The 26266-nt window shown below is 45.5% G+C and overlaps 1 protein-coding gene across 2 annotated transcripts; it reads left to right on the forward strand.

The window, feature by feature from the left end:
- The first annotated feature begins 241 nt into the window (after positions 1-241).
- Positions 242-25741, forward strand: LOC116398906 (homeodomain-interacting protein kinase 3-like). Of its 2 annotated transcripts, none has more exons than XM_031875652.1 (18): positions 242-591; positions 3637-4652; positions 4842-5033; positions 5197-5378; positions 11288-11411; positions 13642-13761; positions 14245-14331; positions 15239-15423; positions 15547-15712; positions 16149-16272; positions 16447-16538; positions 16679-16830; positions 17256-17396; positions 17480-17821; positions 18030-18197; positions 18282-18553; positions 20532-20683; positions 21436-25741. In XM_031875652.1, exons 1-18 carry the CDS (start codon positions 567-569, stop codon positions 21982-21984), a joined length of 4089 nt encoding a protein of 1362 aa, XP_031731512.1. In that variant the 5' UTR covers positions 242-566; the 3' UTR covers positions 21985-25741. The 2 variants fall into 2 exon arrangements, with proteins under 2 accessions (XP_031731512.1, XP_031731513.1); XM_031875653.1 differs by having other exon boundaries at positions 16682-16830.
- The last annotated feature ends 525 nt before the right edge of the window (positions 25742-26266 follow it).

A 26266-nucleotide genomic window follows, 5' to 3' on the forward strand; every position in this document is an offset into this window, starting at 1 on the left:
AGTGAACCTGAGACCCAGGGCAGTCGGAATGTAGGCAGATTTTGAGGAAATTAATCATTCAATTCAGCTCATTGTATGATTCAAAACGTCAATTGTAACGTATCTAAATGCATCTAATGGAGAAAACCAACATGGGAGTCAAGTTGTCAGTCACAGTATGACATGTACAGTCTCTCTCTCTCTCTCTCGCTCGCTCGCTCGCTCTCCTCCCCAACATTCCACACATGCGGAGAAGCAACAAGCTACCGAACAAGCAGCAACAGCTAGCGGCTATCTCCGTCGGCGGACGCGGCGCATTAACATGCAAAAGTTTAGAAACACGGGTTCCTGCTGCTGAATAGAGACTATAGCGACGCAGGGCGAATCCTGAGACGGCTGTCGAAACCATGGGTCATAGCTGGCGGTTGTAACAGCTAGTTATTTGCGTTATTTGAAGCTTCAAATGTGTGAAAAGTCGCTCGGTCTCACCTCGTCGTTGAACAAGATGGCAGCAGCGGCATCGTCGTTGCAGGATTTGACTGTGGTGCGGGTCCTCGTCGCTATTCTGTTCCTTGACGCTCTGGGTGATGCGATTTATAGGTCTTACTGAAGGTATGTGACTTTGTCTGACTACACTGGTTGTTAAATCAGTTTTCAGTGTTACGGTTGTGTTAGTCTAGTTTCTCTTTTTGACGTCGGAACTACTTCGCCCATAGCTAGCGTGTTTGCTAACTGTAAGCTAGCCAACTTACAGACAAGTGTTAGCAGCGAAAGCTAATTAGTTTGAGCTAACGACGAATAGTAGTTATTCGGGGATCTATTAAGAGCATGCACTTGTTTGTGTTTTGATATTGAATAACTTAACCTCCCACATACTACGTAGCTTATCTTAAAAAAATGTAAGGAAATTAACAATGTATTTAGGTGACGTTAAAAAAACGTAACACTTGCCTTACAGTAAGTATAAATTGTCTAGTGTATTTTTTAAAGCTTGATTTGAGTTATTTAATACATATTCCACGTCGTGTAACAGCCATTATTTAGCTGCCTGTCACTAACAACATAAGTTTCAACAGGTGTCTAGGCTGGTGTTGCCCTTCCCCCAAACACACACGCCACCCCTTCCCATATGTCAACTGTCTCTTAGATTGATAAGTAACAAATTACTTTTACAACTGAAACACACACACACACACACACCTCTGTCGTGGCTCTCCATTTCAGGCTTGCATCTCGTTGCCCTGTGGGATATCAGGCTACCTAGGTTGGCAGTGAGCGGGCTGCTGTGTCCATGCCAGCAGCCTATCCCTCAATGACTGATGGTCATGGCACCTTGTCAAGCATACACAGGGTAAAACATTTGTACCGAGCCAGTCAGATAGTAGTGGTTCTGTTGCTTTATTGCCCGTGATCTCCAATGACAACGTCATTGCAGTCTGTATGTGCAGATTTGTTGGTTGCAGGACTTTTAATTACAACCTCCAATTTACAGGTAAACTCATACATGTATTGACCAGATAGTGCAGTAGTAGTCATCTTCGTTTTGCACTTTTGAGTAGGCTTCTGGTGACATTGTTCTAACTGGAGTGAAGTGTGTGCGTTTGCTCAAGAGTTCTTCCTTGTTTGAAAGCAAAGTTGGGTCACAACAGTGGTTGTCAATCTCTGTCAGCAGCGTATCAGGTAAAACTCACCAGCCCTGGCAAGGCATGAGAAATGAAGTGTGCTGCATTGTCTGTTGACGCTGAGGCACACCCCTCAGCCTGTCTGAGCCTGCGTTTGACGGCCTCGTTAGTTAGGAGGGCCACTGGCTCTCAGCAGGCCTTTCTTTGTAGGATGAAACACTGTGCTTAAGACAATCCTCTTCATAAGTGCGTTTGTGCGATGTAGCCGTAAGACTGGAATCACCTGGAGTCTGCGTGTGAGCCCTATCGGGCACAATCTGTCTCTCTTTGGAAATAGTCAGGAAGTGTGGCTGACAGGCTCCCCATTATCCTGGTGTCATGACTTGCTGCAAGGAGAGGAGTGTTCCCTTAAAGAAACTTGAAGAGAACTTTACAGATATCGTCTGAAAATACTGTTTGCGTTCATGAAAGTTTGATACACATGTGATACACCATGTATATGACATACTCATTCATTTAGCTGATAAAACTAAATGAAAGAAAGGTGTTTCAATAGGCTCAAACTTACATGACTGGCAGTATGTTAGCTGTTGATAAAACGCATGTGGTTGAGATTTCTGTTCTCTACATTTCATTCGTAGTACCTGTGTTTTTTCCCCCCTCTTTTGTGTCTAACTACCAGAGGGTGAGAAACACTACTAGTGCCTCAAGGGCTAAAGAAAGGATACATCTCTGTCATTTGTCCATTGCAGATAATGATTAGACTGTTTATAAGGCATGAACCATATTCATGTACGCATGCGGGTTGTTTCGATTGTAAATGCGGATGTCGGATATGGGTCACATTCAAAAGTAGATGTAAAGATATGGCTGAAACTTGTTACGGGCAAAAAAAAATCTGATTTGCTATATAAACCATGTATATAATGACATCGCCATTGATCTTCAAGATCCCACAAAATGTGGAGGTAGAGTGAGACCTGTCTGATTGCAGTCACAGAGGTATAGCGGCTGCACAGGCCGTAAACTAATACAGCAGCCGACAGAACTCCGTCGGCTCCCTTGGTTGAATTTACTTCAGCATTTGATTTATTCAGATTTGGGGGCTTTGAAGCTGATCAGAATTGAGGATGTTGCTCAGTTTTCGTCACAATATTTCAGTAGCAAGCCAGACAGAAAAGGTTTATCAACCGATCACTCATTTGAGTTCATAGGTGTAAAATGACCCATCGTGCTTCGTGGTGCATCCTTTCCCCCCCCCGGGTCACCGCTTTCTTTGCGGTTCTAGTTTGTGTGAAACTGACCCTCCAGTGTGGCGTGCAGGGGACAGGCCAGAGATGCAACGGGCTTCCCCCATCTCCCATTACAGTAGTCCTGTTCCTCTGTTAAGTACGGATGGTATGATGGCTTAGATGCTTTGGCAGCTTTTTTTAACATTATATAAAACCGCAGTCTTGTTCAGAAGGATGTCGATAAGGAAGCTGCTACTTTGCCTTTAAGCTGTTCACTTCTCTGTACACAACATTTTAATTAATGGAGTTTTTGTGCAGCGAATCACTTACTTACAAGCTGGCGTAGGCTATGCCTATCTCAACATGTTAATCATGTAAATGAATCCTAATCAAGGCCTTATGCTGTGTTCACACCAAATGCAAAGCGTAATCGCGCCAGCCGGCGCAAACAACGCAACGCTAATACGTTAAATTGGCCTCAATCTCGTATTTGCGCAAGTTCAAATATTTTTTCTCGAGCGAGAAATTTGCGTGACTGTGTTGCAAAAGCCCAGCCGTGTTGAGATTCTCCAGCATAAATTCAGACTTTTTACTAATCGGCATCTTTTTTTAGCCGTTTATTGCAATTTAATAGCAGCAAAATGGCTTGTTTTGGGTTGATACAGCTGTGGTAGTTATGTCACCCACGAGTAACGCTTCGCATTTGGTGTGAACACAGCATTAAAGCCTACTTGGTTCAACTTTGCTTTATTCTTGAGTAAAAGATCCATGTGGCCTGTGGTTTATTTCTCTCTGTTCTTTAGGTATGGCCTCACAAGTCTTGGTCTACCCAACACACCTGCACTCAGCTCAAACAAGTGCCTTAGGAATTAGCAGCAGTGGTACCAGCAGACACAAAGACGAAGCTCGCCACGGTCATAACACCAGCAGAGCCTTTCAGCACCGACCCACGCCCAAGAGCTATGTGATCGGCGTCAACTACGGTATCGCCTACCCCAACAACGTGATCCCATCCTCAGCCGGTGCTGATCCAGGAAGTCGCCCCGGGGGACTACAGCTTGGCGAGAGGGAGGAGTGTGCATCGCAGGCCGTGGGATTACAGAGAGAGGAGAGCTGGGAGAGACGAGGAGAAGGCCCGGCTAGGATCCAGAGCGGAGGCCCAAAGGAAGTGAGGCTTCGCAGAGACAGTGGTAGAACTCTGTCAGGAGGAAGCTTGGACTGCGGGCTACTGAGGAAGGCCTGCAACCGAGCAGAGGAGGAGGGCAGAAACGGAAGAGCGCAAGCGAGAGGGGGATACGGCAGCCTAGAAACAGGTGCCCCCCAGAGATGTGAACAGAAGGCAGGCGAAGGTGGAGAGAATCCGCAGGAGAACAGCTTCGCAGGAACCATGCAGATAGTGGAGGAGGTATCTGCTATACCTTCACTTCCTCCCGCTGTGGCCATGTTGCAAACCAGCACCGGTAACAATGCAGACACTGTCAGAGTAGTGGGTGGAGGGACACTGTCTACTCAACACGGCAGGGCTGAGGCAGTGACCGGCATGGGAATTAGCGCGGAAGGGACCGAAATCAGGCTTAACGGCAGCATGGAGGCAGCGGCAGGAGCTACGGTGACCAGAACCGGATCGGGAGACGGTGACTACCAGCTAGTTCAGCACGAGGTTCTGTGCTCCCTGAAGAACAGCTACGAAGTCTTGGAGTTCCTGGGCCGTGGCACCTTTGGTCAGGTGGTGAAGTGCTGGAAGAGGGGAACAGGGGAAGTGGTGGCGGTCAAGATACTGAAGAACCACCCATCCTATGCACGTCAGGGACAGATTGAGGTGAGCTGAAATGTATCATCCTCAGTGTTTGAGAAGCAATGCTTCTAGTGCCATTATTGATCACAGCAGAGACTGTTTAATCCATCAACATGCTAATAATGCTGTTTTCTTTTGTGATTTGCATTTTTGCCTTGATGGTCTGAACTGAACCTGTGCTATTTCCTCTCTTGTTCTTGACTTCCCCCCCAGGTGGATATCCTGGCCCGGTTGAGCAGCGAAAATGCAGAAGAGCACAATGTGGTGCGCGCCCTGGAGTGCTTTCAGCACCACAGCCACACCTGCTTGGTGTTTGAGATGCTGGAGCAAAACCTCTACGACTTCCTGAAACAGAACAAGTTCAGTCCGCTGCCGCTCAAAATCATCCGGCCCGTTCTGCAGCAGGTAAAAGTCAAGTGTGTCGCACAAGTCCACAGACGTAGCACATACATGTAAATACAGCAACCATGGATGCAAACACAGGTGCTCACGGAAGACGATGTTTTGTTGGGTTCGAGAGTGCCAAACTCAGTCATAATACGCCTTTTGTTCATGTAACTGTTTGCAGGTGACAACAGCCTTAAAGAAGCTCAAGTGTCTGGGTTTGATCCATGCTGACCTGAAGCCAGAGAACATCATGCTGGTGGACCCCTCCAGGCAGCCCTACAGAGTCAAGGTCATCGACTTCGGCTCAGCCAGCCACGTCTCCAAGGCTGTCTGCTCCACTTACCTGCAGTCCAGATACTACAGGTGAGGACTTTGAAAGCACTTCAAGGTGCTCTTGTATCAAAGCTGTTTTTAAAACCCACACATTTTTAAAAAAAAAAATTTTTTGGGCTGTGATCGAGTCATTTCATTAGACTGGCTCTTGTCAGAGTAGAAAGTACTACAGATGCAGTGATATTTTTCACGACCCAGATGCAATATTTATGAGGAATTGCGTAGTTGAGTTATCCATCCCATTTTGGTGCGAGAGAAACCAAAAAAATGGCACAAAAAATACAAAGTTGCACACCGCAAGGAACTGAGTGAAATATTACAAAATGTTCAGGTTTTAGTTTCACGGGGTAGAATATGTTTTAGGAAGATCAGATATGTCGCGCAGTGAAATGTCATGAGATCCCAACACTGTTAGCTGACTTAGTTCCAAGGTAATGGTTGTTTACGTGTGTGTGTGTCTCTCTGTGTGTTTCCCGCAGGGCTTAGTAAAGTCGTGCCCCAGCTTTGTGTTTATGTGCCTCTCTTCATATTAAATGGGAAGTGCTCCCCCCCCAACCCCCTTGTTCTGCATCCGTCATCACGTTTTTGTCCTTTTCGGCCGCTGTCTTTCCGTTTGCCCTGCTGCCTCACTCCGTCCCGCACATACTCATTGTTGGACCCGTGCCTGCGTTCATACATTGCATGTGCGTTCAGCTCGTCACGCTCTGATTCTGCCACTCTTGCATAACCGAGATGTTTACACGAGGAACGGCGTCGTGAAATGTTTGGCACGTCTGGTAGGCAAGGAAACAGGATTGTGAACTTTCGAGACACATTGTTGCGCAAAACAACTTTGTTTAGTTATTAAGCCGTAAACTCACAGTATGCCACACCAAAAAAAAAAGAGAGAGAGATTGTACAGAGTGGAACATTTGTTCAACATCAAAACCTGTTGTCGCGTTTGAAATCGACTGTAAATTGTTGATGACTCGTTGTTGACTCGACCGCTTGTGGAAGTTGGTGGCAGGTTAAATGACTTTCACGCTTGTTTCCAAGGCAAAGTGCTTCCTTGTTGTTCACCACTCAGTGAGACTGGTAATTTCATTCACCTCCGCTCTCGCCAGCAAGTTTCGGCAAGCAGGCCTGGTCGAGTTGGCTAAGCTGTTGCAAATATACGTGCAATTCATGATGAATACTTTTGAGATACTGTTGTATTTCTGCAGCTAAAGCACTGCACAGAGCATCATGACACTCCTCCAGGCCTGATTTTATAGCCCTGTAAAGAGGACGAATGTAGAGAGAACGTTGTCTCAGTTATTTCAACGGTATGCATGCTCGTGGTGTCTAAATCGGGACACAAAAAAGTAGTGAATTCTTTTAGACCAAATGTAAAAACAAGCGCCTCAGAGCACCAATATGCCAGCGTCAACCCTGGGTGCAACTTCTCCTTTTCTGCAAAAGTCATCCACATTCTAGCCCCCCCCCCTCATACAGAGACGAGTGGAGCTATAGTCGTTATGTAACCTTTAGGCTCTGCAGTTGACCCGGTTAAGTGTGAGTACGGCCGTGCGTTCGTGTGTGCCAGCGCGTGTGCCTGTGCGTGCTTCGTCTTTGAGCAGCATCGGCGAGGCTGAGCCCACATAGCAGTTAAAATAGGCTGGCACTGAGTTTTAGGGAGGTCGCTCAGGACACAGAAGGTCCGGGAAGAATGTGGTATGTGAAAACCCACATTTAGATCCAGGAAAAAAAGGCGTGTGTGTGTGTGTGTGTGGGTGTGGGTGTGTGGTTGGTGGGTGCTCTTATGTGTGCTCGTGTCTGTGCAACAGCTGCCAAGGCTGGATACTTAATGCACGTTAAACAATATACCCTATCATGCTCCACGATAACTAAACTTGGATAGGATTTTTTTTTAAAGTCAAAAAAATCGGTGTGGTAGATCTGGCCGTGTTTTTCTGTGGCCACCAACAGTTCCACTCTATTATTTTTATTACTTTTTGCTTTGCAAGGCATCTATTTGTGGCCAAATAATAGAGGGCCATTGGGTTGAAAGTTTATTCAAAGAGTACAGACACAGTAACTGTTTGTTTTATAATGGGAGACCAGTCTTCTCTCTATTTTTACTTTCCATCGTGTGTGTGTGTGTGTCGGTTTAGCCATGACGACAGCTGGCGGTCTACGCTTTCGTAGTTCACGTTGTGCATCGTGCGTAGGTAGATTAGGTAAACGTCTGTATTCACAGGGAGATGTCGCCACACTGTTTTGCACCACACTACTGTTTTTTCCCCCCTCCCGTTATCTCTATATGATTCTGTAATTTGACTCCCAGAGTCCAGAGTGTGTGTCGTTTTGTTTGTACATGGGGTTATCAGGCGAGTGGTTTGCAGGACACAGTGTCTCCTCGTCTCCAGCGCTCATGTTGCATAATGGCTGCACTGTATTGTTACCACGGTGAAGCTGTAAAGAAATGCTGGCCTCACCGCAGAGGGAAGGATGAGGGTTTTTTTTTTTTTTACAGTGCTGGGGTTTTCCCTGGATTTTCCAAAGCCATAGGTAGTAGCGTTGCCAGCAGTGTGGATTTAAAGCAAAAAGTCTATGCAAAAAAACAGCCCTCCAGGGCGGGAAATATTGAGGTTGTCTGAACACTCGCATTAAAGGCACAATTAATATGTTTGTGTCCATGACTCCCACACAAACTGCAACTGAGTTGTTTTAATGGGTTTTAATGCTCTCGAAGGTTTGTTTGCCAGCATGAGCCGCATATAAATGATCACATGAGAGACGCTCATTGCTTTCTGCAATAGTCTTTATTCACCTACAGCGAACTGGAGCGGCCTTGCTTAGTCATCGGCTTAATGATTTGTAACGGATACACGCTTGAACTTGGTTTTGATTTTTTTTTTACAAGCAGAACTCTGTAGATGGAAGTCTGTGGCAGAAGCCTTCCCGGCGCTCGTCATGCTCTGATGTGTCGTTGCCATGGCAGCATGACGCAGCAGGGCCCGGTGAGGTGACTGTGCTCTCCTGCGGGGGCCAGTGACGTAAAAAACAAAACACAAAACAGGCTCCCACAATGAAAACGGAGCACCGGGTGCGTGAATAATTCAGCTGAGCAGATCGGGTGGAAGGAAAGACTGCTATCATCTCGGCGTGCTCGCTGATTTGGGCAGCTTGTGTCAGGCTCCCTTCAATCTAGGTGAGATTTACTCCAGCACCTAGTCGCATTGGAAGGTTGAATCCTGAGTAGGCCCTGACATGAATGCTTTTTAGAGAAGAGTTCTTCTGAATGTCAGTTTCACTTCACAGTTAAAAAAAAAACAAATAACAAGACCAGAAGAAGAGTGGCTTTGACACAATGTTTCTTTTTTACTGGTTTGGGGAAGTAAAACAGCAAAAAAAGACACATAGCAGTGTTTATGGATCACTGTTGTGCGTCCCAGTTTGTTGTGATGGTCAATAGTGAAGCCATGTATGACGGTGGACCCCACACCTGCTGTTCATACGTAGTGCTTTATGAATAATACATGATCACTCACTGTTAGTGGTATATTCATGTTGCGCAATTCCCTCCATACCTGCAGGATCTTTATTTTTTCTCTCTCTCTTCTCATCAACAATTTAATTCCAGCATAACATGCCATTTGTGCATGATGTTCTAGTAGTGTCTCTCCGGTGATCGTTGCTTTCAGTTTGTGCTGCTCTTGTTTGCGTAACTCGACCTGCCGCCCCACGCCTGTGTTTGTTCTTCTCCTAACTGCTGCCCTCCAGTGTGAACAGTTAGTTGTAGAACCTGGTCTGGCTGCCAAACTCCTGTGTGTGTTAACTGTGTTTTTATTTTTTTGCGATGGGCTGCTACAGCTCTGCAAAACACCCCCTTTTTAGTATATATGCAAAGTCCAAATACTTAATTTTTCATAGCTGCAAAAAGAACAAAATGTTTTCGACAGAATATTGCGGCGGGGCAAGTTGTTGAAAGTGACTGGTCACGTCTTAGTGTGAAACGTCTTGTTCCTATCTCTGCTTTCATCACCTCAAGCGTTAAGCAACACCAGTTACACAGTTAAAACCAGAACCTCCCCGTCTGTTTCCTCTTCTTCACAGTCGATGCTTTTTGTAATCTTAAGCAGTTGACTAGTTTGGCCTCGGATTGTCTTTAGTTTGCGCAGCCTGAGTGCATTGTAGGTGTGTTTGTCAACCTATGCTATTATTATTTTGTCTTTGCTCTTTAAAAAATAATGTGAATTAGTATTATCATTTTCTTTGTATATTATTTAGCTTTTATAGTGTTTGAACTGCCCTTAGTCCTTGCTTAAGTCTCTTTGTGTCCAAACAAAGTTTTCTATTGTGGTCCGGATGTCTTTGTCTCTGGGCAAATCCACCTCCGTTTATCTTACTTAATCCACCACGATCCGTTTCTCACTCCCCACTCTGCGGGAGTGCTCTGTGAACGTTGGAGACGTCGTTGCATAACTGGGCTTCTTTCTCTTGAAGGAGCAATAGGAAATGGATATGTGTCATTTCCTCCTCCGGGCCAAGGAGGGCAGAAAGCACGGGCTGTGCTTTGCAAACATGATGGGCCTGACGTCTGCATACACACACACACACACACACACAGAACATTGAGCGATGGCCCCGTTTATCACCGTGTAATGCTGTTACATTATAGTCTTGTGTCCGGCTGTTGCTTGGCAACAGTCCCCCCTCCCCCGTGGTCGTCACAGCAGTGGTTACTATTTGCAGCACTGTTGCTCGGTGGCTGTCCAGGCCTAATGGCCCATTGTTTTCACACGCCACCTCACAGCACTGCTGCAAGAGTACTCGTCCCATTTGAATTGCGTGAGTTGTAAAGTTCACTTGTTGGGAGGGATTCAGCTCTTTGTTGCAGCGCGGCTTATTATGGGTGTAATGAACAATTTGTCACACCCCGAATAACCTGTTGTTGGTGAAAACTGTAATTTCTCACACAGACCGTCGTGTGCTTTGCTTTGTGCTGATTTGAAGATTAACTGAACTTTGTTTCCTTTTAGATTAAATATAATTTAAGAGGTGGAATGTGGTCAAAATGTAAAACCTACCGGAAGATGATGCGATTAGTGGAAATTTAATTTGTGGCATCTATTCAGAGTTTTCAAAAAATAAGGCAAAAGTGTGCCGTTCCAAACTGAATGCATGTGGCTCCATCTGCCTTCTCCGACTGTAGAAAGCATCATGTATGATCGTGACACTCTTTTAACTCTAAGGATGGGGTTTAATGAATAGTGTTTCAGGTCAGCACTACAGATCGTTTAGTCTGTTACATGAATGCCACCTAAAACAGCTCTTTTTGTCAGCATGGTGCTTAAAATGTACATTAAAATGTTTAGTTTTTGTTGAGACTGTGCTTTGTTATCATGGCCAGCACTGATTATCTCTCATATCATTCTGGCATGGTGGTTTCTCCTAATATATGTGGCCACTACCAATGCCAAAACATCCATGTTTCATGGCCTCTTTAAGTTCTCTATGCAGGAAACACTTTGTGGAATCATGGTAATTATTGTAGATCCAGATTTATAGAGCTGACTGTTCACTCTCTTTCCCGAGCCCCACCAACAGAAATGGCCCTGCTGCTCTAGTGAATGCATAGACATGTCCTCGGGCTGCGACAGTGACTATTTTTTGATTGTACGTGGTGACCAATAGGTTTGGTGACTGAACTTGGTACTTTTAGGGTACCGACCAAATTATGTCGGTACTACCAAGTACAGCTTCATGTTAAATCAATTGGGTGTATGGTGTGTAAATTGTTCTAATAATTTACAAAATAATCTGAATAAATAATGAAATATTCTGAATAAATGACACAATTGAAATTGAGTAGTTTGGATTTTATGTCAGGTACCAGTATCAGTTCAAATATAAGCGGTACCCAACACTACACCAACTCCCCAAAATAACCTATTGTGCTTCTTTCCTCCCTGCAGGGCTCCAGAGATTATTTTGGGCCTTCCATTTTGCGAGGCCATAGACATGTGGTCACTGGGCTGTGTGATAGCCGAGCTCTTCTTGGGCTGGCCCCTCTACCCTGGAGCGCTGGAGTACGACCAGGTAACATTCTTCACACGCAAGAACTATCCCACACACACACACACACACACACCAAGGAGGCAAGTAGAGATCAAGATATATCCCTCACACTACTGCCGAGGAAGAACGAGTAAGGAGAACAAAATATTATTTTTCAGAGTTTACAGACTACATGTTTAATGTGCATAATTCGTCTGTCTCTGCTTTGCCACTAGCCAAAAGGCAACAGTAAGTTCATTATGTAGTTAAACCTGTATTTGTTGTTGCTCCGTGATCTCTCTCTCTCGCTCTCTCGCTCGCTCTCTCTCTGTATGAGTGAAGTCCAACAAATCCAGCATGAAATCCACCTAATGCTAATCTGAGCCGAGCGAATCAGGAAATTGTTCTTGGCAATGTGCGTCGATCTTCCCACAAGGTCGCAAGGTCTAAGCAACACAACTGGGACTTTAAACCGACAGAGCAGAGGGAGCATGGGAAAAGGCCAGGACAGGATTACCCCGTGTTTTGAGTACATGCAGCTCTGTGAAGACGAGCATTAAGCGAAGAGTTTACACACACCCTGGTCGTGTCTTTGAATGACGTTTTATGGACCTCTACAGAGTTCTCCAAAGCTAATGTATTTGAGCTTCTTTGCCAAACCAAACTAAATTTTAATTGACTGTACTTCAAGAGTACATGCCAGCACCAAACGCTCTTGCTCATTAATATTCTTTAATAAACTGACGGCTTGTTTGGTCTGTTTTCTGAGGTTTGTTTTGGTGTCAGTTGTGCCTCCAGCAGCAGCAGCAGCAGCAGCAGCAGCTAGCAGTTTGGATAGTGGTTTATGGAGCTTCGCTGAGCACCGACGGCTCTGCTGAACCACTGGGCCCTGCCAGAACACACACACTCGCGTGTATTGAGCCCCCCAAAAGTATGCTGTGCTATGCCAAGGCTCACTGCAGTTCCACTCTACACAGCAAAATGTATTTATAAGCATAAGCCTGATGGTAGACATGCGCACGCACAAGTAACGCATGCACACGCACACTGTGGTCAGTGTTCAGTGCACCATCAGCAGGTTCCGGCCAGTCACTGTTTGTTCTGGGCCGTGTGCACGTGCACTACAGGCTGTGCTCTAGTATTACAGCATACAGGCTGTAATACTAGAGTATCTTCTTTTTTTTATTGTTAGAAAAGGGACAATTTACTTTAATCAACAGTCAAACAAATGTAAATGTACATTTGAATTAGCTGAAAGGCTAGTTTCTCTTTGCCTGGATTTCGAGGGGGGTAATCAAGACAGGGTGCTGAGTTCTTGTGAAACATCAGCACATATCTGCTGTCCATAACTCCTGTGCAATGAACCATATGTAAATGTTACAACTTGCAAACCAAACGTTGCTGGAGTCTACATATTTTTTCTTTTTTAAGAATAGTAAATATTTCTCAAACTGAAAAACAAAGAAACAGATTAACAAATCAGGAGGGGGGAGGGGGGGTAAGTGAGCAAGTTGAACTCACCCTTAATTAGGCAGGGGGAGTGAAAAATATACTTATGGTGTATTGAAGAAAATGCATTAGTAATAATGTGCAGTGTTAAAAATCCAAGACTATCTGTAGATAACAAAAAGCATGATCAACAAGCACAAGACAAAAAAACAACACAAAATCCTTTTCTAATGAATGCCGTTGAGAGTTCAACTACATTCTTGCATTTTCCCCGAATGTTTCCTCTGGTTTGACGCAGGCTCCGGTCACAAGATTCACATCAGGGGACAGAGGAATTTTAATCTGTCACTTAAGTCCCAAATAAGGAAATTGAAGACAATGCTTTGAGTGTACGTGTGTAGGTTAAGCATGAATTTCGCCTCAAGTGCCGTGTCATTGGCTCCATTCAGTAAGGACTGCATAGTAATGCAGGGTTTGATAAACTGAATCCACAGTGCGTGATTTCTTTTAAATATAACTGTGCTAGATTTTGCTCACAAATGTCAATAATCTCTGACTTTGTTTTGGCGTGTGTCACTTGTTTGCTGCATCAGCCTTGGACCCGTCTCCATCTATGTCAGTTTGGCAGTGCAGTGAAGGTTAAAGTGCAGGGATGGCGTATTGGATAACAAGCAACTCAAAGACCAGCTAGTAGACAAAACTCATGATGGAGAGTATAAAGAATACACGATGGAGATGCTGTCTTTTCCACTCTCTCACTTATCATTTTCCACCCTCCTTTTTTCTCTGCCTCTTCCTGTGTGTTTCTGTTCTCTTTGCTCAGATCCGGTACATCTCCCAGACTCAGGGCTTTCCGGCGGAGCAGCTGCTCAACAAGGGGACCAAGACCTCTCGCTTCTTCTCCAAAGAGTCCAACTCTCCCTACGCCTCCTGGAGACTAAAAGTAAATATGTACATGCGCATGTTAATATACGCAAAACACACATCGACTGATTCCTGTGGCGGTGGGGACACAAGACGCACACAGATTGACTGGTGACGGTGAGATTTGAAATGCAAGCAAAAGTAAAAACGGATGCATGAGCTTTGCAAAGCGAGACAAATACAACATGCCCTGAGGAAAGCTCCAGGAAAACTGTGTTTCAAACTAGCTGCTGAGCACATTCTAAATCAGTTTTCAATGAATGCGAACCCATCGTTTATCCATCCTTGTGCTTCCAAGACAAAACCCAACCGCATAACACTCAGAATTACACGGAAACACATTGTTTCCCTGTGTACATTTGATGTAATCCTTTGACCTTTTATTCCTTTTCATGTAAACATGACTATTCCAGTGGCAGCTTTCAACACACACAGATGTGATAAATGGATAAATTCTAGACCTGCGTGTTGTTTCATCCTATTATTTTTGTTTTTCCTCCAGACAACAGAAGAGCACGAGAAAGAGACGGGACTGAAATCCAAAGAGGCCAGAAAGTACATCTTCAGCTGTGTGGATGACATCGCACACGTGAGTCAAAGGGACTTTGATCAAATTCAAACCATGCTGAACAAGTCCAGCGTAAAGAGGGGCAGGAGATGACAGACGTGATCTAGGGGTCTAACGGTTCCACTATATGGAAAACAGAAAATATGTTTGTTTTTTTTATTTATTTTGAAAATGATTAACATTCAAAAGTTGCTCCTTGGCCATAAATCTGACTTTAACAGTTAAGGTAGTCAAAGACTGGCATATTGGCAATAATTAACACAAATAAGACGGAAGAGAAATGTCTGTAATGTAAAGTATTTCTGATTCTGTAATGCTCCATCATAAGACCTGTCCTGGTTAGCCTATGCTCGTTTAAACAGGGCATGCACTGCTGACTGACTAAGATGCACATATGAACTCACATTGTAGCGGGGCTCAAACACTTTAACCACATGCTTTAATTCTGTATTGTGTACCATCACGGGTGGTCACCTACACGCAGCGATACTCTGTAGCATTAGTTACTTTTGCTCGGTCTCAATCTGCAGTTGGAGGCTGCCTGAACTCTGTGGAGTGAAGGACTCTCCGTCCGTTTCAGTTTCGTTCCGCTAATCGACACATTCTGGTGATGCCGTCCTGAAGTAAATGTTTGAAGTTCCTTCACAGATAAACCCGACTTCAGTTTAGCTGTCTGCATATAGTTTGACACAGTTTGTGGTCCTTTGAGCTAGATTAACACGGCTAAACGGGCTAAACAAACTAGCTCGCTACAGCTGACAGCAACCGGTGCGCTGCCAAAACGTTCCGGGTAAAACTCGCGCTCCAGAACACGTTCAAAACACGTCAAACCTAGTTGCACTTCTGCCAGTTCAAGAGCCGTCTCTGAATTGACGGTGACGTGACCTGTTGCCCTGCATGGTTCTCATCTCTTGCTTCCATCCACCAGGTGAACGTGGTGCTGAGCCCCGATGGCAGCGACATGCACGCGGAGAAGGCCGACAGGAGGGAGTTTGTGTCCCTGCTGAAGAGCATGCTGCTGATCGACGCCGAGGACAGGACCGTTCCCACCAGCGTCCTCAATCACCCCTTCCTCACAATGACCCACCTGCTGGACTACCCACACAGCAACCAGTAAGGCTGACGCTGACGCAAAAATGTGCCGGAGTTTGTTTGAACTCCAGTCGTTAAAAAAAATAAAAAATAATAATAATAATTCCCCCTCACCCCACTACGATCTCCTCCTTTTCTCTCCAGTGTGCAGTCAGCGTTCCGCATCATGGACATGTGCCACAGTCGGCCCGCCAACGCGGTTTATGACGCTCTGAATGAGAACACCATTCACTTCTCAAGGCCCCCTGTAGCCCCTGCTGCCCCCTCTGGCCTCCCTCTAGGCTACAGCAACATGCCGGTCCACACTCAGGTGAGACACTGAAGCCGTGTGTGTGCTACCAGGATACGTTCAGGTTAACCACTAGTAATTATTTATATCAGCGTGACAAAGATCTTGATTTACAGACACAACAGTCGGTTCTTTTAAATGCCATTTTGCTTCAAAAATGATTCCATTTCTGTCTTATAGCCATTTTCTCGGGACATGGAACATAAATGTGTCCAATCTTTGGTAATGTTTCTGTGCAATGTTTTGGTACTGATGACCTAATGTTGCCCTCTTCAGGGGTGAAGGTGCTATGACATATCAACTCGGAATAGTGTTTCCGTCACATGTGACACTATGAAATGAGTTCCCGCTAATCTTCTTTCCATGTCTTTTCACATTTCCCCCTTTCTCCGCTCTGCTCTCTTCTCTGTCTCCGTTTCTTTCACTCTACTGTCTTCTCTACTCTTTTGTAACGCAGGCTATCAACCATCCGGGCCCCTCAGTGTTGCATCCTGGGATAGCTCTGACAGCTGGGAATGGTCAGTTTGGGTGCACTGACTCCTTCCCACCGGCCCTCCTTCTTTGTCCTCCCGCCATGCAAGGTATGCAGACTGCAAACACATTTTTTAAATTCATTTTATTTTTCAGATGGCACATTTATAATTTTTTAACATCACAAGAAGGATTTTACTCAAATTGAGCCGCAGTCTTCTCGAGCTGCATGAATATCAGACGGTTTGTTTGTTTGCTTTTTTTATTTATTTTTTTTTTTTAAGGTAACCTTAACCAGCCAGCAGGGTATTCTGTTCCCATGGTAACTCAGGCTCCCATACAGCCCTTACCAGTGAGACCTGGTGTCATTGCTCAGGTGAGATGAGGACCCAAGCATGGATTGTAAATGCATGTCTAGCCTCTGTATCCTAGGCAACCCCTGACCCCCCCCCCCCCAACATCAGGCCTAGTGATGGGGGAGTTGATACAGGTCACAGATGTATCTATTCCCTGTAGCAGGCCTGGTCCAGCCGGGGGCAGCAGCTCCTCATCCCAGCAGCCTGGCAGCAGATGACTACCGTGGGTCCTCCTCCCTCTCACCCCCCTCCACCACCCCCGTCCTCCCTCACCAACGACGCCGCAGCCGGCCAGAGGATCAGCGACTGGGGGTGAGTCACCCGAACCTCCGTTTTGAGTCTGGGAAATTCCCCGTTTTAAGACTTTCACTCGTAGTAGTTCTTTGTGTTGCGTTCAGTGCGTATGCATGCACCAAAGTAACCTTTCGGCTTTTTGTCGTAACATGATTTCTTGAATGTAAACCAAAGATCTCGAACACAGCTAGACATAAATTATGTTCCTGTTTATCCTTAACCAGGATTCTAACAGGGTCTTTCCCATTTGCAAATGTGCATGACAACAACTTCTTACATATAAAGTTGTGGTTGTGATCATTATTTAGAATTCTTGTTATGAATATTTTTGCTTTCATCAGAGAATAGCATCTAATCACATATTTGCTGCATTAAGTTTCTCTTGCACCTGTTTTTAGTGTTTTCTTTTGAGATGTATTAACAGGAAATTGTCCCCCCCGCAGCCACTACACCTCAGTCATGCAACAGCCCCTCCTGACCAATCAAATGCCAGCCCTCTCTGCCCATCAGTCAATCAACATCGGCATAGCTCATGTTGTGTGGCCCCAGCCAGCCAATAAAAGGAACAGACACGGTCTGAACAGGTGAGGTTCTGCTCCTTAAGTGAAGTTAAACTGCTTTGCCGTTTTTCTATTGATATGTAATATATCAAGTCCTCCGTTGAAAGGAACCTGTCCCACCCCAGCAACATCCATATATCAGCCAATATGGCCAACGTTGTTGGACAGGCGGTGGTGCGCAGAGAGCAGCCTCGGAGGGAGGTGCCCCCGGTGGGGACCGGGCATCCGGCAGTTCGACACCCAGACGACAAGGAAAACCACGCAGAGGAGGAAGTGAGCTGCTTAAAAGGGGCGGCGCCAAATGCCAACAGCCAGCTGGACCTGTCCAGTCGGCAACAGCGAGAGGTGGCGGTCCTGATGGTGGACACGCCGAGCCCCGCTCCCAGTGTGATCAGCATCCAACTGACCGATGAAGAGGACGAAGACCCCCAGAGGTGCCGCCTGACCGGGTGAGTTACGTCGAAATCAAACGGCTCGACATGGGTTTGAATTGAGTGGTAGTAAAAAGTTTAGGCCACCTGTACGTTGTCAATAACCGAATGAGCCTCTGTAACCGGCAGATTATGTCATTGGAATATAATAATGAATCTAAAATGTCTGAGTTTATTCTACTATCGTGGGCCTCAAAAATGCTGCTGTGACTTTTGGTCTCCGTAGGTGTAAAGAGGAGTGTGTGTGCGAGGCGTGCGGAAACACCAGCGTGTCCATGGAGAGAGTGTGTTCCCTCAGCAGCCCCGACAGCAGCCTCAGCACCAGCACCAGCTCCTTCGCCTCCAACTCACTTCAGTCCAGCCCCTCCCTCTCACCGTGCAAGAGACCCAACAGGTAGTCGTCTGTGGACGTGTTTAACTGAGGAGAAAATGCACTCCTAAGCTCCAGTCATCTTCATGTTATTCCTCTTGTGTTCAGCATGTCGGAGGACGACGGCCACGAGAGCGGCCGCAACACCGTGGAAGGCTCCCCGGCGTCCGACACGTCAACCTCCCCGCGTGGCAACAGCCCCTACCGTTACCTCAACAACGGCAACCGCAACAACCGGCCGCCCTTGGCTGCCATGGTGGCGCCGCTGCCTCCCCCTGCGGTGCAGGGCCGGAGCCCCCGCGGTGTCAGGACGATGGTGGTTCCACCGATGAGAGTGCAGCACAACAGTCACGGGGCGGAGGAGCGCTTTCAGAGGACAGGTCAGTGGAAATGTGATTATACATGATTCTTTGTAGTGTGTTTATTGTTTGTTTCATTACAAGCTAAGGGAAATTGATGCTCTCGTGAAAATATTATTACTAACACCCCAAAAAGTTTTTCCCTGTTAAATGTGTCCTCATCTTGCCACTTTGGCAGGTCACATGGAAGCAGTAGGGGCTTACCGCCCCCTATTGGCTCATAGAGGCTTTAACAGGTGATCACGAGAAACCAACAGAGAACTGGCCACGTAGCACCAACACCTCAAAGATGCATCCACAGCAGGCAATGCTAACATTGCCCGAGAGGCCTTTTTTTTTTTTTCCCCAATGGCTTGCCTTCCTTCAAACTAGTACTTTTATTCAAGGAAAGTTTCCTAGCAATAAACGGCAAATGTTTAAAGAGCTGGTGTGTTCGCTCCTCACCATATACGCATGCACAGGTTATAAACGGTGTCTTTTTAGAATATGTCTGCATCATTTGGAAGTTGCCAACATCTAGTGTAAGCTTCAGTGAACCGGATAGTCGAGCAGTTACTTTAACGGATGAGCAGTGAAATCCTTTAGGTTTCTTTTCTGTCACTCCCTTTAGTGACTCTCACCAACCATTCAAACTGCAGTTTAAGTACCTGTATCTGCAGGTATGCCTGCATCAGTGATGCAGAAATTTTATACAGTAGAAGAAGGGGGGGGGTGGGGGGGCACTTCAACCAGAGCACAGCAAACATGTTTTCTGAGTCTGTTTCGGAGGGAAAGGTGGATGCATACGATGTGGTGTTGAGTCCGAGCCTACGCTTTCTCTGCTGGTTCTTGCCATGCAGCAAAAAGTTGCCCTAAGGCACTGATCTGAGATCAGCTTCACCTTTTTTGTTTTTGAGTTTAGAGCTGATACGGATCAGTCCGAGGAGCAACTTTGCTCCTCGGGTGCCATTTGTCTGAGTGCCAACAATCCCTGTGTCTTTTCCTTTTCCCCCAACTTTATGGATTTTATTGTCTAGTTTTCTGATGCTGTTTAACGGTAAGATTCCCAACTGGTTAAAAAGCAAAAGACACCTTTGATGATTATTTAATAGCAGCAAAGATTACAGTCATTGTGTGGCCATTAAAGGCTGTATTGTCATTCCTCTACACCACTTACTCAGACGTTCCTTCTGAAGCGGCTCATTCTTTCTCGTGTTCGTTAGCGTCGCTGCGTCGCTATAATATCAAACCTCTTCTGGTGCTTCTGCACTAAGGAATCATACTCCTCTTTGGCCGGCATGTTAATCCGGAGCCAGTCTCTAGAATGGGTGAAACCTGTGCAGTTGCGTTTGTTGGGTTTATCTATTATTGCATCAACCTCCAATGCATAACTCAAATGCGACCACAATCTTGTATAAACTCGCAGATTTTTACCCGTAAAGTTTAAATATTGCTAAATCCTTAAGAGACTTTCTTTGAAGTCTCCACCAGTGATGTTTAGGTCTTGAGAATTATTATTAAACCCTTTCCAGTCATCCTTTGACTGCACTTAAAATGAACAGGCTGCTTCACATCCTGACCGCTGTGTAACTTTACGCTCGATGCATGCTGGTCTTCGGATATTGTTGTCCCTGCAGATTTTCCCACTTTTGCTTCCAATGCAATTTTTGCTTGCGATAATCTTTCCACCGTGCGTTGCGCAGCCCCCTCACGAATGTTCCATTTAGCTGTAGATCGGTGGCGCTACATTGGTTGTCTTTCATCTTCTCCCCCCCCCCCCCCCCCCCTTCTGTGCTTGTCCCGTTTACATTTTGGTTTTCATACCCTCTATATGGAACAACAGTATCTGATTATATTCTCTCTCTTGCATGCACACTTGTTTGTTGTTTGAAGTCTGTGCCGTTTTTGCTCTTCACTGTCTTTGCAGTCTTGCAGGCCATTGGACTGAACCTGCCATCTATTTTATTTTTGTTTGTCCTACCTGCTTGACTCACTTCTGTCTTCTCTTTCTCTGTCCCAGTCTCAGAGTCCTGGTCCAGGTCCAAAGGGCGCTGCAGCCTCGTAGGACAACAGAGTACTCCCTCCTCCTTCCCCCTCCTCCCATCCAACCCCCTCCTGTCCCGGCAGCAGCAAGTTACCGGCCAGCAGCAGCACCCTCTGGGCTTTGGACAGGTCAGTTATTTTCTCTTTATAATGCACTAAGCAGGAGCTGAACACTTCAAAACCTCTTGGTGAATATTAATAGAATTGTGTGAGCTTTGCAGCAGAGTTTATTTATTTATTTATTTATTTATTTATTTTTGGTCAGAGCAGCAGTACAGTTGGGTGTTCTTTTATTGCAGCATACAGAAGGAACTGTAAAGGAATAGTTTAACACTTTGGGATGCCTTCTTATCCGCTTTCCTTCCGAGAGTTAAATGAGTAGACTGATACCACTCTACTAGATGTGAAGCTAGATCCAGTAGTCGGTTTAGCTTAAGTTGGCACTAAAACGGGGAGCAGGGGTGAGTGGCTGTGTCCGGAGGTTACAAAATCCGACTGCCTGCACCTCTAAAGCTCACTGACATATGCTTAAAGTGTAACTCCACAGTGTAACGACAACATCTGTTTTTACAGGAAAACTCCAGGAAGTGTCATAGTCCAGCACATAAACTCCATCAAATTGTAAACTAGCACGCCTAACAGGTGCTTGTGGGTCTTTTTTTGTTACGGTTTGACGGAGCCAGGCGAGCTGTTTCCCCTTTGTTTGCAGCCGGTTGCCGGCATATGAGAGTGGTATCAAACTTCTCAAATCCGCGTTTCTGCATAGAACCCTGTTGTTTATCAGATTGTCCCTGAGCTCCCTCTGCTCCCTCTGCTCTCTCTGCTCTCTCTGCTCTCTCTGCTCCCTCTGCTCTCTCGCTCTCTCGCTCGCTCTCTCTCAGGTGCAGCTGTACGGTTCGAACCACAAAGAGTGGAACGGCAACTATGGGCCTCTGCGGCCGCACGCCTACATCCCCCCCACGGTCCACACGCATACCTTCACCCACCTGCCGCACAGCAGCCCCACGCACACCTCGGCCGCCCCGCACACGCACCCCCAGGGCCTGCCCACGCACGCTCTGCTGCAGTACCCCCCCGGCGGCCCGCTCGCTGCCGCCGCACACCACCTCCACCCCATCCTGCCCTCCCGCCCGCCTCCCCCCACTCTCCTCCAGCACAGCTACGGTCTCTCCCACCCCCAGGGTGGCGCCATAGTGCACCAGGTGACCCTGGGCATCAGCGCCCACCACCCGGGGCACCCGGCTCCGCACCGGCTCCTCCCCTCCCCGACCGTCCACCCGCACCGCCAGCCCGGCTACGGCCACTACCCCCACCAGTTCAAGCCTCCTTTCCCGCCCCCTCACCCTTACATGGCCTCCCCGGCCGCCTTCACCGGCTTCCCCCTGAGCCCGACCAAGCTCAGCCACCACCCGCAGTTCTCCTATATCTGAGGAGCAGGACGGGGCCGTAGCAGTACCTTCTGGTGAGGAAGGGCAACGGCAAGTGGACCGGGGCTGCGACCTGGGCAGGTAGAGCGGGCAGCAGAGCACAATACGGACACTTTTGACGAGGAAGAGGAAGACGCTGTCATAACGAGAGATGTATCAAAGTGGATCGAGAAAGAAAAAAACAAGTTAATGTTTTGTGGTGTTTTCGAGGACACATTGATTCAGATTGCCAGAGCAACTGAAAGACTTCCGGCAAAAATCATGTACGGAGAATACGGCGATGTATTTGAAAACGGCGACGCTGCACAAGAGAGCGGATGACTTCACGAAGTACGATGAAGAGGACGTTGTAATTGAGAATGTGTCTCTCTTGTCGCTTGAGTAGCGCTCAGAGAATATGATCTAATTAGAGGGCGGGGAAATTGTTCATTGCCGCTGTTGCTGTCTGGGCACTCAGCCCCCCCACCCCTTTATCTTTGTTGCCTTGTAGCATTTGTGCTAGCCGGTCTGATCTGTGTGTTAAGCCATCCCAGTGCGTATTAACCAGGATGGAACGCTCCGTCTTTGTTTGAGGCAGACCTCGCTGCTGCTGTCGCCCTAGTGCCTTAAAAAACGTCTCTGACGTTACTTCAGGAGCTTATAGTTTGTACATTTAAAAAATGAATAAAAAATGGGCTTGCAGCACTTAACCCTCAGACTCTGAACGTGACGGGCTCATTGGATATATAACGCTTGCGGTCATGTGTTAATATGGGAAAACGGCTTGAGTTTGCTTCCTAACTCAGAGTATGGATTTATTTTAGCTAGAGGCTGCACATTTAGGGCTTTGACTGAATGAGCTTTTTATGTACATAAAGAGTGATTTGATATTTTGATAATCGATTTCTATTCACTATAGTACTTAAATTCATAACAGTATTGTCACTGTTTACTGTAACTGCAATACAATCTAGATGGCCTCTGGGTTGCCGTGTATTTTTAAATATTTCTTGGCATTTAGGCTAGACTTGCGTCGATGCATTTTAGTTTTTTGGGAGCGGCGTAAGACGTAAACGCGATTGTGGTGTGTGTGTGTGTGTACTTTTAAATGCTTCTCAGTGTTTGAGATAACCTATCAACTTACAGTATCTTTGCCGGGCTATTGAGCGTTAGAGGTGTTATTGCTAATTGTTTCAAATATCTGTGGAAACGAACCTTTTTGTCCATGTATTGAAGTCAGTTTTGATACATTCCTTCAGGGTGGATGCATAGCCTTGTTTTTTGTGTGTGTGTGCGTGTTTATGATTTCCAGTGTGTAGTAGAGCTGCGTCTTTACCCGTCACATCAGCTGGTATTTTTGTTTTCCTCAAATCAGCACCAAAGACTGTTCGTTAATCATTTCTGAAGTGTGGTCGAGACTATTTCTCCTTTGACCTCCAGCGTACTGTTGCTGTTATCGACATTGGAATATATTGTGCTGTCTCTATTTAACAAAAAACAAAAAAATTTGAAAGGTTTTGTTTTTCTGAGCTGTTTTTTTTGGCAAATTGTATTTGGAATGTATAGATAATAAGCTGCTATGTACTGATTATCTGCCACTTCGTAGCTGTGAATTTCGAGGAGTAATCTCATTCTAGCCTGCGTTTCCTCTCTTTTGTATTGTAGTTCCAGATACAATAGAAGTGTGCGTTTTTTTTTTGTTTTTTTTTTTTCTTATATAGTATATTGAATGCTATTCCTATATGCTAGTGCCTCTGTATATTGGCTGTGCTGTTTTTGAAGTGTAAACTGCTGTAATGGAAGTTCTGAGTTTTCTTTTTTTTAATTCTCTGTGTGTGTGTGTGTGTGTGTGTGTGTGTATGTGTGTGTGTGTGTGCTTAGCATCAGTATTTCAAACGTAGGCTTTGGGTTCACCGATGGATTCTGTAACCGGTGTGTGTGTGTGTGTGTGTGTTCTCACTTTCTCCCGATGACACAGCTTTTATGTCCAGTTGGTTGGACTGTATTTGCAACTCTTCGTACTGTACAACTAGTGCCTTTCTCCAAACAAGTGGCCGGCAGATGACGCCCACGTGCCGTAAAGTAGTTCCTCCAGAGGGGATCGGCTCCTATTTTTCACGTCACAAAAGAAAAACCCAAAGTTGTTTGTTTGTTAGACTTGAGAATAGGTCTGGAACCATCTGTTTTTTTTTTGGGTTTTTTTTACAGAATCCTAAGAAAGTACAAGTCAGGGAATGTTATCTTGCGCTCACCACGACCTCTGTGCAGTACTGAAAAAAAACAAAACACCGGGCCTGAATATACGCAAATGCAAAGCTTTATTCTCACACCGTGAACATTTTTGTGGAACTCGAGACATCTGTTTTTTTTTTTGTTTTTGTTCGCAAATGCGTTACTTGTTGCATTTGTGCTGGCTACACAGCTGTTCTCTCTCTGCTCCTGGGATTGGGACGTTGACGGTTTCTTGTAAGCAGCTATTATACCATAGGTAGACATCGTGTGTTTTAGTTCGGGGGTTCTTTAACAAGATCCTCAAACAACTTTGACCCAACAATCGTTGGTTTTATGAAATAGCAAAAACATTTCGGGATAATGAAAGATAACTATGATGTAATTATAACGCGAAAAAGGATCTTGTAAAAAAAAAAAAAAGAGAAAAGCTTCTCGAGCTATTTTTTTTGTGTCATGGCGCTACTCTACTTAACGTATTACATTATAATGGTTTTGATATGTAGCTTAAGCAATGGGTGTATCTTGTGTACTCGTCTAATATGCTACCGTTTTGACGACGCTTGGACGAGAGGACGCACTGTTCAGCTTGCAGAACCGCCTAGAATTATAACTAGTAATTTGTACTTCAAGGAAAATGTTTATTTTTGTTTTATTTTCATTTTAAAATTGTAACCATGTTGTTTGCAGCCTGTTGTTGATTCCCTGATGGCTCTTCTTTCAGCTCAGCGATGAGATGTCCCACGCCGTAATCCCCCTTTGCTTTAGGTCGATTGCTTATCGACCTACAGCGATTTAAAAACCTCGGATTAACCCCGACGACCCCACCAGAGGGTCACACAGTCCCGGATCTAAATCTCAACCAGCAGCCTTAAGTTACAAAGCAGGCCTTAGGACTTCTAAAACATATAGGGATTTTCTTTTATTTGGATATGGCAATAAACAAGGAAATATTTCAGATTGATTAAAAAAAGGCTTGCTTCTACTGGGCCCTCATGTGACAAAACTACCGACTCAACACGCGTGGGTCTGGACATCTGATTTGAGTGCTGGGCTGAGGAATAACTTGTGCGAAATTTTGACTCCTAAGAGACGCTCTAGGTAGATTGTTGTACCACAACGATCTAATTATCAGGTTGACAATTATTGTATTTAGTCACAAATATGTAGACACGGTTGCTAAATTGAAAACTGTTACTGTTCTAAGTATGCGTAGATCTGTGTGGCTTTATGATTTTAATTTGATTGTTTTTATTTTTCATTCTTAAATGCTACACTAGTTTGACATGTAGCAAACTGCACTGTGCAATATACAACAATATGAGGACTGGGAAAATGATTATTGTTTGGATGTGATAATGTGTGTCTTCCCAGTTAGCGGTAGTTTTCTTTCCCCTCTAGTTCTCAGTGAGTTTCAATGTGACTAAGCCTTATGTACCTTGTCACAAAAAGCGGGTTCCTTCTTGGTGACTCTTATTGGTGAGTGTCAAATTATGAATTGATGGTGTACCATGTCAAGATTCACTTTGAATTAAAGAAAAAAAAAAAAAAATCTTTTGCTTCAGTCAGTGTTGTCTTTATTGGAATACGTGTCCTGTACGGGTATTACTGTTTGATTGGGAGCCAACAAGCATTCACTTCCACGCGGCGGTGTGGAAGAGCAAACGCTTATGCAACAAGTATGTTGGTAATATTGAAACATTTGATCAACTACGACAGTGTCCTCAGTAGACCGTCTCCGTGCAGCTAAACTGCAGTTCACTGTCTTAACGTCTTATGTTGACCATTTAATGCTTCCTCTGAACAGAAACGGTCAGTCCTGCTGTGTGTTTAGTTCCGTTAGCTGTTAGCCAAACCCACGTAGCACTCACACCATAGACCGTATCCACGTATATGTGGACGTAGTCATCGTGACGTCATACTCCGTTATAGTCGGCGCTCAGTTCAGCTTGTCATTTGCAAGGCGATATACTTGCATGCATACATTGGCTACATGCAATTGTCGAACCTAGCTGTGCAAATCATGAGAGGAACAATTTGAAATCCATAGCGGAACAAACAAGAGTCCAAACTGAAG

This window comes from Anarrhichthys ocellatus, unplaced genomic scaffold (assembly GCF_004355925.1).
Source record: "Anarrhichthys ocellatus isolate YVR2014 unplaced genomic scaffold, GSC_Weel_1.0 scaffold93, whole genome shotgun sequence".
Taxonomy (NCBI): Eukaryota; Metazoa; Chordata; class Actinopteri; order Perciformes; family Anarhichadidae; genus Anarrhichthys; species Anarrhichthys ocellatus.